This window comes from Astyanax mexicanus, chromosome 13 (genome assembly GCF_023375975.1).
Source record: "Astyanax mexicanus isolate ESR-SI-001 chromosome 13, AstMex3_surface, whole genome shotgun sequence".
Taxonomy (NCBI): domain Eukaryota; kingdom Metazoa; phylum Chordata; class Actinopteri; order Characiformes; family Acestrorhamphidae; genus Astyanax; species Astyanax mexicanus.
This window is the reverse complement of record NC_064420.1, coordinates 14,886,529-14,902,390: the sequence shown is the minus strand read 5'-3', so window position 1 is coordinate 14,902,390 and position 15,862 is coordinate 14,886,529. Positions and strand designations below refer to the sequence as shown.

The 15,862-nt window shown below is 35.9% G+C and overlaps 1 protein-coding gene and 1 long non-coding RNA gene across 2 annotated transcripts; one reads left to right on the top strand and one right to left on the bottom strand.

Annotated features, from left to right (window-relative positions):
* Positions 1-1,974: 1,974 nt before the first annotated feature.
* On the bottom strand, positions 1,975-9,280 carry LOC111197491 (E3 ubiquitin-protein ligase TRIM35-like). The gene is made up of 6 exons (XM_049463241.1): positions 8,582-9,280; positions 8,181-8,276; positions 7,816-8,046; positions 7,622-7,644; positions 7,211-7,329; positions 1,975-4,037 (listed from the first exon to the last, which is right to left on the bottom strand). Exons 1-6 carry the CDS (start codon positions 8,984-8,986, stop codon positions 3,493-3,495), a joined length of 1,419 nt encoding a protein of 472 aa, XP_049319198.1. The 5' UTR covers positions 8,987-9,280; the 3' UTR covers positions 1,975-3,492.
* Positions 9,281-10,827: 1,547 nt separating this feature from the next.
* On the top strand, positions 10,828-15,621 carry LOC111192078 (uncharacterized). The gene is made up of 3 exons (XR_002649805.2): positions 10,828-11,278; positions 13,190-13,291; positions 14,865-15,621. It is a non-coding gene; the product is annotated as an uncharacterized LOC111192078 (long non-coding RNA).
* The last annotated feature ends 241 nt before the right edge of the window (positions 15,622-15,862 follow it).

Genomic DNA, 15,862 nt, shown 5'->3' with positions numbered 1-15,862 from the left:
TCTCAGTGTCCCATCAACACAGTGTGCTGTACAACTGCTAACTTAATTGATTAGAGTAATCACTATTCCACTGAAGTTGGATCAGCCTGTCATTTGATTTTCCACATTCAATTATGTTTTAATTGCTGTGGATTCTGGCACAAATGTCCTTATTAGGAAATTCTCATCTGTAAACAGAACAATGTCACAAAATAAATATGAGTACAGCTCAGAGCCCTACCTAGTGGTGTCAGACTGTAATAATCGTACAATTGATTAAATAAACCTCAACATCTAGAGAAGTTCTGTCATGAACTTATAAAATATGTAACTATATAAAAATGTTACATAAAGCAGTATTCTATTACGAGCCAGAAGCAACCAGAATCAATCCATTCATCCCTACTAACAACTAACCAGATCCTCACAGATAAAACAGCAATGCTGGTTTATTTCCAGTGCATTACTTAAAATATGAAATAATATTATCCTGAGTAATTCAGGAAGCTGATTTTACACACTTTACTCTGAGCCTTGAACTCAAAGAGTTGACTTACTTAAGCATGTCATAATATCCAGTTTTCATTTCTACAATAGCTGCTCTGTGTTTTGGTAATCAAGATCAGTCAGTTCTGAGTATGTTGACTCTAGCAGAAGAGCGCTCACGATTAAATAAAAAAGATGTTCTCAATAAAATATAGATAAAAGGATTCATCATAGATAAGAACTAGAAAAGGAGGAGTGGAGCATCATTTTTCACACCACTGGAGACTTGAAATTTAATGTCACATTAAACCACTTCAAGTGTCCTTACTGAGTAGCAAGATTTTCCAAATCACTAATAACTGTTGAAACAACATTATTTGTGATACCACTTCCACTTAACAAATAGACGAATTGTTTTTACGTCTGTAGAATCTCCAAGACTTTGGGCCCTATTTAAGTGATCTATAGACAAGCTGTCAACCGCAGTGTGTCAGTATGTTTTTGGTATTGTGAGTACTAATTGTGTACTAGTACTAATGATGTACTAAGTCTCTTAATTAATCATGGGTGTGTTTTGAGCCTAACATGAAATAAACCAATCAGTTTGTCGCTTGCCATTAAGAGCCAGGATATACTCTGACTTTGGCAGATTGGTATTTTAATGGTGCAGCACTTCTGCAGTTCTCAGCAGAGGAAACTGATCCCTGTGTTCATGCTGTGAAGGTGCACGAGCAGCTCATTACTGAAACAGCAATGTTATTTTATTTTATATTCTGTTTATTGTTGATGTATAACTTGGGGTTTTGCCCTGCTTTCTTGTGTGTGCGTGTATTGAGTGTAACTCCACTATCTCACAGTATAGCAGAATTAGGTTTAAAAAAGATTTTTGGTGCAAAATGAAAAATGTGACAATATAAGCACAAGAATATTAACTGTAGGAAATAGACACTGTATATCTAAAGATATTTAAGAGGAGAAAATGGGAAGGAAAATGGGCGGGGCTGTTCTGTCATTGAAAAACATGGGGATGGGCGGAGCCACACATAATTCTACAGCCGGCCAGCAAAGGCGCTAGACCTGTGGTGGCTACACTTTTAAGAGACGTTTTGCTGCTATTTTTATACAGTCACTGTTTTTTCTACCATCTTTTAAACACAGAGAATTAATTCAAATATTCATTCCTTTATCCTTTATTCCTTTATTTAATTCAAATTTCCTTTATTAATCACATAGAAAATTTCATTTATACATACACATTAAAATTAAAAACATAGAATTACAAATTAATTTTCTACTCTTAAAAATGTAATCTCACTCCAGTAATATTTCTAAAGTTATAATGATATCAGGATTCATGTTATGATACTTAAAATCAACATACACTTTCACAAACACATTAGAATGTGATGGTACAGATACATTCTTTAAAAAACAGTGGCAAAAGTATTCATACCCCTTGAACTTTTCCATGTTTTGTCACATTACAACCACAAATATAAATATATTTTATTGTAATGTATTGTGAAAGACCAACACAAAAAGGTATATAATTGTGAAGTAGAAAGAAAATTATGCATGATTTAAAACATTTTTTACAAATACAAAATGAAAAGTGTGGTGTGCAAAAATATTCAGCCCCCTTTTCTCTGAGCGCAACCAGATGAATTTAGAAGTTTCCTGATGACTGCTGATTACTAAAAAAAATCCACCTGTGTGTAATCTAATCTCAGTACAAATACAGCTGCTCAGTGACAGCCTCAGAGGTTGGTTAAGAGAATATTGGGGAGTAAACAGCACCATGAAGTACAAAGAACACACCAGACAGGTCAGGAATAAGGTTGTGGAGAAGTTTGAAGCAGATTTAGGCTATAAAAGATTTCCCAAGCTTTGAACATCTCACAGAGCACTGTTCAATCTATTATCCGGAAATAAAAAGATTATGGTCCAACTGTAAACCTACCAAGACAAAGCCGTCCACCTAAACTGACAGATCAGAGATGCAGCTAAGAGGCTCATGTTAACTCTGGACGAAATGCAGAGATCCACAGCTCTGGTAGTGGAATCTGTCCACAGGACAACTATTAGTCGTGCACTGTGCACAAAGTGGTCTTTATGGAAGAGTGGCAAGAAGAAAGCCATTGTTAAAAGAAAGTCCCGTTTACACTTTGCCAGAAGCCACAGACACAACTAACATGTGGAACAAGATGCTTGGGTCAGATGAGTCCAAAATTAAAATTTTTGGCCAAAATGCAAAACGCTATGTGTGGCGGAGAACTAACACTGCACATCACGCTGAACACACCATCCCCACTGTGAAACATGGTGGTGGCAGCATCATGCTCTGGGGCTGCTTCTCTTCAGCAGGGACAGGGAAGTGGGTCAGAGTTGATGGGAAGATGGATGGAGGGCAATCTTGAAGAAAACCTGTTGGACTCTGTAAAAGACTTGAGACTGGGGTGGAGCTTCACCTTCCAGCACGACAATGACCCTAAACATAAAGCCACGGCTACAATGGAATGATTTAAAACAAAACATATTAATTTTTAGAAAAACTCAAAGTTCAGACCTAAACCAAGAACTGAAACCCAATGGCAAGATCTGAAAACTGCTGTTCACAAACGCTCTCCATCTAATCTGACTGAGCTCGAGCTGTTTTGCAAAGAAGAATGGGCAAAAATTTCAGTCACTGGATGTGCAAAGCTGCTGGAGACATATCCTAAGAGTTTGACTCAGGGGGGCTGAATACTTTTGCACAACGCACATGTCAGTTTTTTTATTTGTAAAACATGTTTTGAGTCATGTATCATTTTCTTTCCACTTCACAATTGTGCGCCACTTTTTGTTGGTCTTTCACATTAAATTACAATGAAATATATTTATGTTTGTGGTTGTAATGTGACAAAATATGGAAAGGTTCAAGGGGTATGAATACTTTTGCAAGCCACTGTATACATGTAATGATATTCTTATGATCATAGTTCATAAACTCACTACCTGTATAAATGTTGATTGTGAGCAGAGTTAACTTTAACTGTGCTGTTCCACTGTTACTGACGTCTTCACTGGTAAAATCCTCAAAGGATAATCAGACCCATTACTGAAAAGAGGTAAAAGTCTCTCAGTGAAAGTGTGTGTTATAGTGTGCAGGTGTGTGTTGGTTAGAAGATCAGTGAAGGTCAGTTTCCCCCTGTCCCAGTCCAGCTGCACTCTGACCCTCTGCAGCTTCTCTTTAGGGGTGAGGGAGATACCCAACTGTCCTGGGCAGAATATCCTGTATTTTTCAGTTGTTTTATCGTAACACAGACACCACACTGAATTCCAGAAGGAGTATCCCTTTCTTATTACAGATTCTGGTATTAAACCCAGTCTCCAGTAATCACATTCTCCAACCTGGACGTCCCAGCAGTGTGTCCCTGAGTTAAAACCCTCAGAACCCAGAACATACCAGCACTCATCAAATCTCTCTGGATTATCAGAAACTGATGATTTCTGGTCTCTCTTTTCTACAGCAGTGAGATCATCAGACAGGTGGAGGTGTGGGTGGGCAGTGTTGGGGTCCAGAGTAACAGGAGCTGAGGAGAGAGAACAGAATGAAACATCATGTTTTTCTCCATTTCTGTAAATGATTTATCTCTACAGACTGATTTCTTTACTTAAAGTAAAACAGTAAAACAGCTTTAGAAGAGGATTCCAGAACTATAAACTCATCTCTCATCTGAGCTAAAAGAGACTAGTTCCTCTTCACCAGACTGACTGTCATAAATAACCTTTATAAATGATAGTTAACCAAAATCTGACTGAATTTCAAAATATTTCATTTTGTTAACTAGCTAGCTAACGTGGTAAAAATGGTAAATCAGGAATTAATGAACGTTTTGAATGAACATAATGAACACTTCCTTTATGTTCTATGTTAAAATATCCAATGCGGGAAACGAGGTGTAAGATCTTGTGCAGCTGTAAATGTATTAATTTTCCATTATAAAGGCATTGCCAAAGAAACATTGAATATGGAGGTGTAATTTGGAGCCTGATCAGCTGTTGTTTAAAATAATATTTGACATATTTGTTTGATTTTTCAATCAGCATTAGACGCAGTTAAAGTTTTTTTTTTTGCTTTGATTATGCAAATTACAACTAGTCGACTACTTTTTTGAACAACTAACTAATAGACTAGTAAAAAAATAGTTGTGCAACCACTAGTACGTACTGCTTGTACTGCTTAAGGTCGCAGCCCCAGTCTCTCTGAGTTTACCAAATCACCGGTGAACAGAACAGAAAGACAAGAAAGTAACACTCTGAGTCTACCCAGCCACCAGTAGACATCAACTCCATGTAGAGCTGGGCGATTAATCAATTTTATCGATTAATTCGAATTTACAGAATTTACAGTCCTCCGTCCCTCCCGCGCGCGCTTCCTTATAAAGGAAGCAGCATGACAAATTTATATCTACACTATCTCTAAACAGAAGCGTGTAGCGGAGTGGGAGAAGTGCTGCTCCCAACGGAATGAACGCAGCAGCAGCAGCAGCAGCAGCACTAGTTCACCATTCAACGTTAAACAAGCAACTGTTTCAACTGTTTACCAGGTTCTGTATGCACTACAAGTTAAGATTTTTTGCATATTCATGAGAAAAGATCATCTTATTTTATAGAACACTGGCACTTATTTAAAAGCTTTGTTTTGCAATTCAAGCCCAATGGGGAAAAGTCTTTACTTAATAGCATATTAAATTGTACTTGTTTTCTATTTTCTACTTTGTAAGTTTTATCGAAAAGGGCACCATTTTATTTCTTTCTATTTGTTTTTGAGGGTGTGTTTATTGTTGCTATTTTTTTAAGTTTGAGGGTGCGTTGTGTCAGTACCTAAACTATGTTTGAGAAAGCTTTCTAAAAGTTACTGGATGTTCTCACAGTTTACAATTGTTTTTTTTTTGCTTGTTTCTGGTTGCACTTTAGCCAAAAAGGGGAACATTTTAAGTGAAAACAAATTAAATAAGAACTAGTTTTTAACCATTTCTTTATCATCAACAACAAGTAAATTAATATGAATAAATGTATATATCTTACTTTCTCAAAATAAAAATATAAAAGTGAATACATTTATGTTCAGTCAAAATGTTTTTCTTTTTTAATTTTTTATTTTCAAAACTGCACTTGCATGGTGTGAAAGATAGAATGAATCAGAATGAGCATCAGGTGCATCTGTCAAATTCTCAAACAGAAGAATGCATAAATCTGCTTCACGAGAACAGTGAAAATTCTCTTTAAATCCAATGAGAGACTATTCGCTGCAAGCTGCAAGTCTTTTGGGGTATGTATCTACCAGCTTGGCGCATCTGTAGAGATTTTAGCTTATTCTTCTTTGCAAAATTGCTCAAGCTCAGACAGGTTGGATGGAGAGCTTCTGTGAACAACAGTTGCCACAGAAGCTCAATAGGATTTAGGTCAGGATTTTGACTGGGCCATTCTAACACATGAATATTATTTGATCTAAACCATTTAATTGTAGCTCTGGCTGTATGTTTAGGGTCATTGTTCTGCTATAATGTGAAGTTTCTCTCCACTCTCAAGTCTTTTGTAGCCTCCAACAGGTTTTGAATGATTGATTGTTTTTTTTCAGGGCTGCCCTGCTGTAAAGATGTTTGCCCACTTAAAAGGGTTTCTTTAGGATTTACGTGTAATCGAATGACCAGGACCCCGAGTGTGGTGTGGAAGAGGAGATCAGAGTCAGATTCCAAGTGCACGGTGATTTATTAGCGAATAATTACACCAAAAAAACATAAACAAAAACTGGTACAAACGAAAGAAAACGGTAAGTATTTATATACAAATATTTACACGAGGGTAGCCGCGAGGCCAGTCCTCCTTACTTTCATTCTCTCACTCACTCTGATTAAACTATGCGCTGCTACAAGCAGCTAGCAGACGCTGTATAGTTACACCAGACAGAGCTTCCGTACCCCGAGAGAGTTTTCTACAACTGAGCACCCCAGCCGGCATTTACACATTAAGCCCCGCCCCGATCATACCAACAAAGCCCTTAAGGGGAGGCTACCCATTAATCATAAAACATAAAACAAACAAAAACAATTACACAAATAGCGCTATTTAACATTTTCCCACATGATGACAAAATAGGTAAGTGCAACTTTGGTCCCACCTGGCCAGAGCACCTTCTTCCACCTTCTTCTGTGTTTCTTTACTTGGCGTGCAAACATGACTTTAGGCTTACTTTAAATTTGGTTTATAGCAAAGGAACATGCTCTCTGGTATGTTTCTTGGTTTTCATGATGCTGTTTTATCACTAATTCTCCTACAAACCTCTGAGGCTTTCACAGAAGAGCTAGTTATTAACAATAAATTACACACAGGTGGAGTCTATTTTTTATTTAATTAGGTGACTTCTGAAGACAATTGGTCTGAATGTTACTAAAGAGTATCAGAATACAATTTCCTAAATAAAAATGCACCTAACACTTTTTTTGTCTTTTTACTTCATAATTACTTACTACTCTGTGTTGATCTATCACATAAAATCAAAATAAAATACTTTATATATTATATATATTAATATTAGATTTGTGGGGAAAATGTGGAAAGGTTAATTTTTCAAGGAACTGAATGTTCTAGATCTTTCTGTTAGATTGTTGCTGCAGATCAATGTAGAAAACATGGAGACTCAGGAATCAGTCCAGAATCAGACTGTATCTGAGAGATCAACCCTAAGAGAAACACAACTTACTGTACTGGATAATCTCCTGCATCTTCTCCCACACTCTGAACTTCAGGTTGGAAAGGTGTTTGGCTACATTGATCAGAGCTCCTGATGTTTTCTCTGGATGCTTTGGTGAGCGCTGAACTCTGAAAATATAAAACTGTGTGAAATATTTCACTGTATAAAGTTTACAGCCTGTAATTTATTTACCTAAACATCGATATTTTACTTAATTTATTGACTCAAATGAATAATTCTGTTGTTTCTGTTAAATCAATATTTCTGCTACTGTTCTCATTACTACAACATTATCACACAATCCTTTTTCACCTTCATTTCGTTATCATACATTCATATTCAATCAATCAAATATACTGTAGATTTAAATGAATTATTATTTTAACAGGAGATAAAATGGGTGATCTGACACTGACTTACTGTTTCTCTGTAGACTTGAAGTTCTGAGAGGAGAAATAAAGAGAATATTTTTTTAAATGAAGAGTCTTTTCAGGAGGAATTCAGATAAAATTGAGGAAGAAATACACATCTCAATCCCCGCCCACACTGATCACACACTCACCAGTATGAGAGAGAGAGAGAGAGAGAGAGAGAGATGGTAAAGAGATTCTTACCTGTAAGAACTGAATGTCCTCAGCTTTCATCTCCTTCTCTATGTTTCTGATTGTGTTTGAAATAGATGATATTTCTTCATTCATCTCCTCAATCTTCCTCCTCATCATCTGACTCTTCTGCTCCTCTTCCTCCTTCAGTGCAGCTATCCTCACTGCTTCTTCATCTCTTAGAAACTGGTGAAGCTTCTCAAACTCCTGCTTTATCTGTCTCTCTGTGTGCTGGGTCTGCGTCTGGAATGAGAGACGATTAGGAAACACAAACTCTAACAGATGTTCTACAAGCTTTTACCACCTACAGGATAAGTGAACACTCATCACTAACATGATCTTAACAACATGACTGACAGTTCAAGATGATGGCTCACCTTAATGTGGGCTGCTGTTTGGTCATAGTCTCGTTTAGCTTCCTCTAAGACTTTCAGGTTCTTCTGTAGAGGCTCCAAAGCAGTCTGGAGTTTAGTCTGGAATTGAACCACAGTGTAGTTTAGTGAATTCCTTCAACATTTGAACAGAAATATAAATGTGATCACAGAGAGAACGACTGAAGATCAGAGGATTTTACTGTTCAGTAAATTAAACTCAGCATTTTATAACTTTATTATTATGGATTAATGATTCTCTCATACTTTCTGCTCTCTGGCCTGAAACCACACCCACTAACAGACTTTATCCCCAACTCACATGGTCTGGTTCTGGTTGGTCTGGTTCTGATCTGAGAAAGACTTTATACAGTTCAGAAATAGAAATACTAAAACTAATATCCTACCTTACAGTCAGTCACAGCTTCATCTATTGGACAGCATTTGTGAGTTGTATGTTCTTTTGATAGATGACAGACCACACACACAGGCTGCTGATCATCCAAACAGAAGAGCTTGAGTTTCTCATTGTGCAGACTGCAGATCCCCTCAGACCCTGCTGAAGATCTCTGACTCCTGCTCTCCAGAAAAGCTTCACACAGGTTCTTTATTGTAAGACTAACAGGAGGAAATTCTTTAGAGGATCTTCTTCTACAAATTGGACATTCTTGAGAGCCCTTAGTCTTCCAGAACTGCTGCAGACAGGTTCTACACAAACTGTGGGAACACGACAGAACCACCGGATCCCTGAAGATCTCACAGCACACAGGACATGAAAGCTCTTCTTCTGAAAGAGGGTATTTAGCCGCCATTTCCTCCAACTGCTGCTGTGCTGTTCCTCTGTAACGCTCCTTCAGTCCAAACTTCTCTTTCTTTTTCAGGACGTCTGGAATGATCAGACCAGCACAGGAGAGAATCAGCTGCTGTAGCTCTTTATCCCACTGAGTTCTAGATCCTTTCAGAACCACACATCCAGAATCAGAACCATCCAGTCCGTGTTTAAAAGCTTCTGATTGGTGTTTCTGAGTGAAGTGAATGCAGAATGCAGTGACAGTGCGAGTTTCACTTTCTCTGTCAGGAAGAGGGAGTGTAGAGGAGGTGGAGCTTAGAAAAAGGAGGAGTCAGTCAGGGGCTCTATTCTAACTGGGGGATTTTTACACTAGATGGCATCAGTTCATCACCAACCTGAAACAAGGAGCTCTCAGATGAGTGAAGATGATTCAGATCAGTGTTGTAACCAGAGGGGAATATTCAGAGAGACGCTCTCTTGTAGCACTTTTACTTAAAATATTTTATATACTGATACTGTTCTTTAAAACTGCCTGAAATGCAACAGAGTAGAACTATTTAGAATTTGATGTCACAATATGATGTGTAAATATCCTGTTACTTTAATATCAGAATAAAACATGTTTTATGGTGGGCTCATGAAGAATGATATGTAATATCTGCTTGCTATTTGCTGGATTACATCACAGAGAGCATCACCCACCACAGTAACACTGTGAGTGTTTAATAATAACTCAGATTTACTGGATTGTGTTGATGTCTATTTTGGGTTTTCTTAGTGTCCCGTCAGCACAGTGTGTGGTTTACTGCAAACTTGATTGTAGTTAAAACCAATGTATTGAACCCTCATTATTAAGCTTCCATTCTAGATCACCTTTAAGCCCAATGAAAAAAAACTATGAAACATAAAAGTTTCAGTCTTGTTTTCACAGTGCAGAAGTTAGAATGTTAAATATGCTGGAAATATACAATTTAATGTCATAGCTGTGCATACGTTGTTTCATTTGAAAATTTTGAAAACAGTTATTTTTAGTACTGTGGTAAAATTGTTTGATAAGCGCAGTGGTATGAAAAAGTTTGGGCACCCCTGATAATTTTTATGATTTTCCTTTATAAATCATTGATCGCTCTGCTCATCGATTTTAGTTAAATATATCATATAGCAGACAAACAATGTGATATGTGAGAAGTGAAATAAAGTTTATAGGATTTACACAAAGTGTGCAATAATTATATTCATAACAAAATTAGGCAGATGCAGAAATTTGGGCACCCCAACAGAAAAGAAAATTGCAGATATAACAGCCTCTAAACGCTTCCTATAGCTTCCACTGTGAGTCTGGCTTCTGGTTGGACCATTCGTCTTTACAAAACATCTCCAGTTCAGTCAGGTTTGGTGATTTAAAAATAATATTCAGGTCTGGGGACTGAGATGATCATTTCAGAACGTTGTACGTTGTTCCTCTGCATGAATGCTTTAGTAGATTTTGAGCAGTGTTTAGAGTTTAGTGTTTAGGGTCGTTGTCTTGTTGAAGTATCCATCCCCGGCACAACTTCAACTTTCTCACTGATTCTTGAACATTGTTTTTAAGAATCTGCTGATATTGACTGGAATTCATGAAACCCTCAACTATAACAAGATTCCCAGTACCTGCACTGATCACACAGCCCCACAGCATGATGAAACACCACCAAATTTTACTGTGGGGAGCAGTAAAGTGTTTGTCTAGGAATGTTGTGTTCTTTTTCTGCCATGCAACTCAATTTTAGATTCATCAGTCCACAGAACCTGGCTTGTCTAAATGTTCTTTAGCATACCTCAAGTGACTCTGTTTGTGGCATGTGCTCAGAAAAGGCTTCTTCTGCATTTCTCTCACATACAGCCTCTCCTTGTGCAAAGTGCTCTGAATAGTTGAATGATGCACCTAATTTGCAAATAGATAAAGGTACCAACAGACAAAACTGTTCTAATTTAATTTAACTCAAAGATCCAGTTAATATGATGTTATATGATGAATATTAACTCAAAGTATTTGAGAAAATACTCAGTCCAACATATAACAGACGTAATTAGTTTAAGTTTAAATGAATTTGGGTTTGGGTTTGCAGTGTAGAGATTGTTGAGAGCCTAAGAGTGGATCATGTTGCTCTGGTGGAAATGGTTAAAGGGGGGAGGAGTCTCTTTAAAGTTACACCTTCTGAGACAACACTGATATTTATTATCTCTCACAATAACAACTGGTGTACAACAACGGAGCCAGCAACAATGAAGAGACAGATCACAATGCTGCTCATCTGCTTAATTTTTTTAGAAGGTACTGTGTCATAAATTATCAATATCAGTAAATATTATTGAGGATTTATAGAGAATGTGAAATTAAAGGTAATGTTAATAACTATCTATCTATCTATCTATCTATCTATCTATCTATCTATCTATCTATCTATCTATCTATCTATCTATCTATCTATCTATCTATCAAAATATAATAATAATAATATTTTTTAACGTGTGAAAAGTTAGTTATTAAACAATAGTTAGTTACTAAAAAAAAATCAAAATAAAAATATCTTAAACCACTTTTAAGTATAATGTTTAAAGTTCAGAATATTGTGCTTACAATTTTGGAGTTGTTTGGTCAGGAGCAACTTTTTTTTCTTTGCCAACACAGAAAAAACATATACAACCAGCAAACAAAAAAAATACTTTGCCTTTTGACCCTCTAAGTAAAAAAAAAGAAAAAAAGTATTTTTTGACTATTATATTTATACGACTTAAATCATATTGCAGATAAATCATAATTTTTCATCTTAAAGCATTTGTCCACTCTGTTCGAGCAAGCTGTTCAACCTGGTTGAAAACGACAATATGATAAATATGAAAAAAACACATTTAAAACTATACTATATAAAATATACGTTGTATATTTGTTATTTAAAAAGGGATTATTCATCCAGACAGCACAGAGGGCGTTTTATTGTGTACTGTTTGTGTACTAGCTTGTTGTTTGGTCAATGTACAGAATTTACTTTTTTTTCCAGTTCCCTAAGAATTAAGTATGTTATGACTTTATATATATGAAATCATGAGTTAAAGTGTAAATAAACCCCTAATTCTTGCTGACTCCACACTCATATTGCAAAAATGCTAACAAATGTGAGGAGTAGTTTGGGCAAGGCACTGACTGGGTGATGTATGGGTTTAGAGGTGGGGCAAAATAGCAGTGAGATGCAGATGGTTGGATGTGATCAAGGGGGTGGTATTATTGATTGACTGATTTGCATATTGTGAGTGTCCATGTACCAAAGTACACAGAAACATCATCCTCACCTTGACCACAATTTTTAAGCAAAAATGTTAAGCAAGACTCCTGTGCTTTAATACTTTAAAGAAACACATTTTAGCTATTAATATAAAACACACTCCATTTCCCATGATACACCTGCACTCAACTCTCTGGAAAAGCCAGATCACGTACATGGACTCTGCACTATAAACAGTACTCACATTCACTCACTCCTGGCCTTGTATCGAAGTTATTTTACTAAGCTCTTCTGCCTTGTGTTTTGACCCTTTTGTTGTCTACCTTGTTAGCCTTTTTTGGTTCTGACCCTTTTTTGTATATTAACCAACCCTTTGCCTTGCCCTATCACTCTCTCTTGGATTTCCTGTGTAGGACCTCTTTGTCTGCACACTCTGGTATGTTGTTTATTTATGCTGCCATTTTGTTTCTCACTCTGCCTGCCCCTGATTCTTATCTGCCTTATCCCTCATTTAAAAATTATCTATATTATATCCTCACTTGTCTGTCCTGTGTTTGGCTCCTGTGACAGACTTATTGCCTCTGATAATGAGAATAATTTCAGATATCTGAAACATACAGTGGATTTATAATGTGCCTTAATGTACTTTACAAATCTTCAGAAAATAGGCTGGGGACCACAACTTTTCTAAAATAAATATTTTATATTTTATTTAGTTGCCGTTGTTTTTGTAAGATATTTTTTAAAATGATGTATTTTATTGTTATATGTAGATTATTGCAGTTAAAATGGTTAAATATATTTATTGTTTACCTAAAATATGGCCCTCATTGTGGGGACAAGTACTTCTGTGGTGCTTGGAGTACTAAATAGTTAATCTTAAAAAAATAATATTGCTAAATTGATGACTCAGTACAATTTAATTGTTAAAATAACTCTACTCACTCTGCTAATCTGTGAAGCTTTACAGGTTTCTGAAGCACTGAGGTGTTACGGATGTAAGTCCTCACCATGTACGACGATTGTGAACTGCCTCCAAACTCAGATTTACTGCTATACCTCGGGTACGATTTCACAATCAGCTCTGTGGGCTTTTCTTCACACAACTAAGGAGCTAAATGAAATATTAACAGGGCTAAGTTAAATTCTATGTTTGTATAAAACTAAAATGATGCTGCAAATTTAATGACAAATTCAACACAAAAAAATTTAATTAAACACTTTTAGACTGTTTGTATGGGAACCACCAACACTTTAGACTTTAAGCCTAAATAAACCAACACTTGAAGTATACAGTAATATCGTTATTTACTGTTTTTACAGTATTTAAATCGGTAAGTATGTTTACTTCACATCAGTGTTAAAGGTGTATTAAATAGAGTACACTTCAAATTGTTAAATTAACTCTGTAATGTATGTAGATAACTTTACTACTTCTCTACTACTTGAGTTAATATTTAAGATAAAATTCATCATTAAAAGGTAACTCAAAAGTCTTCTCAAATTTAAATTCCACAGTATTTATTTTAATTTACGTTCAAAATTAGAAAATATGTTAGCTATAGCACCTGGCAAATTACTAACGTAATTTAAGCAAGCTTTATTTTGAACAATAAAAAAATATTAAAAACCACCAAATTACCAGTTGTTCTCTTATGAAATATCAGCTCACTTGTGGAGAACCTTATCTACCCTCCAACCCAGGGGTGTCCAAACTACGGAGGTATTTTAGAAATAGAATGAAAGTTGGCCCGCTGTTAAGCAGGTTTTTATAATGTGAGATTCAAAGTTTGAACGCTACGTGTCAGAAACGGGCCAAAGAGTCGGAGAGGTTGCGCATTTGTAGCGCAGAAAAACGGGGCAAAAGAGTCTAAAAGCGGAGAGGGTGTGCATTTCTAGCGCAGAAAAACGGGCCAAAGACAGTAAAAGCAGAGAGGTTGCGCATTTCTAGCGCAAAAAAAACGGGCCAAAGAGTCTAAAAGCGGAGAGGGTGCGCATTTCTAAGGCAGAAAAACGGGGCAAAAGAATCAAAAAGCGGAGAGGGCGCGCATTTCTAGCGCAGAAAAACGGGCCAAAGAGTCTAAAAGTTGCCGTAATTAAGGAGTTTAATATTAAGAGACATCATGATTAGACATCAATTTGAAAAATCTTAGTTTACACAACCCTGTCAAAGATAAAGATAGTTAGTCAATAATCAGGAAAATGTATTATTTAAAGTGGTGTATTTCATTATTTGTTTTATTACATAGTGTGGCCCGTGACTTCAAATATATTTCTCCTTCTGGCCCCCAACAAAAAAAGTTTGGACACCCCTGCTCCAACCCAACAACAAGAGGGTGAATTACGGTCCACCAGCAAAACCACCACAACTAATATTCCTAAAACAACCTAAACAAAACAAATATAACACATATACACACATAACCCTTACAAACAACCCATTAATCCACATAATAAAATAAAAGGCAAACACAAAAGTACAATAAAGAACATTTTAGAGGCTTTAGATTTTTACTTAAAAAGAACAATTTAAATAACTGCACTAAAAAAATATTAAATTGAAAATCTTTTCATGTATCATGTATGCTCATGATCGGTCTTAACCCTCTTACCCATCTCCCTTTCTCTCCTGTACAGTGAAACAAAATGAAGTCACAAAAAAATGTGCAGACAAAATGCAGTGTGGACTGCTGATCAATGGGACGATGCCGACTTGCTGTACGACAGATCTATGTAACAAAGCTACGGAGGTTCAGCTCGGTCTCTTTGTCATGTTGGGACCCCTGTTCTCCTCCATCCTCTTTCTCTGAACTCTCTGCTGCCCCTCTTTTTCCTTTTTTTTTGTCTATGCAAAATCTGAAATGTTAGGGAAAAGTCATGTCATTTTCCTAATTCTACATTTTTAAAATCTATTTGCACCCATTGTTATTGTGTGTGGTCTAAGATGCATTAACATTTTTATTCACTTAATCATCAGTAAATGTAGTAGCAAAGTGTTTTCAGGTCGACATTTACTTTTTAGTTTTATGTCACTTTGAAAAGCCAGATAACAGGAGTTGTGGTGGTTAAAGTGTATGATGGCATTTTAGGGACTTTATTCTACAACTATTATGATATGATTCTCAAAACGTTTTGACGTTTTTCTTAAGTTATTACGACGTTTATTCATTATGACTTATATCTTAAATTATTAGCATACGACTTTATTTTTGAAATTGTAGGACTTTGTCCTTAAAGTATTATGATTTTATTTTTGAAACATTATGACATATCTTAAATTATTAGCCAACGACTTTAATCTTGAAATTTTATGACTTTGTCCTGAAATTATTATGACTTTATTTTTTAAATATTGTGACATATCTTAAATTATTATCCTGACTTTATTCTTGAAATTTTATGGCTTTGTCCTTAAATTATGATTTTATTTTTGAAACATTATGACTTATCTTAAATTATTAGCCTACGACTTTATACTTTAAATTGTGTGACTTTGTTCTTATTACGACTTAATTCTTGAAACATTATGACTTTTATATCTTAAGTTATTAGCCTATGACTTTATTCTTGAACAATTATGACTTTATCCTCAAAATATGACAAATATGACAAAATGTATATATATTAAAAAAATT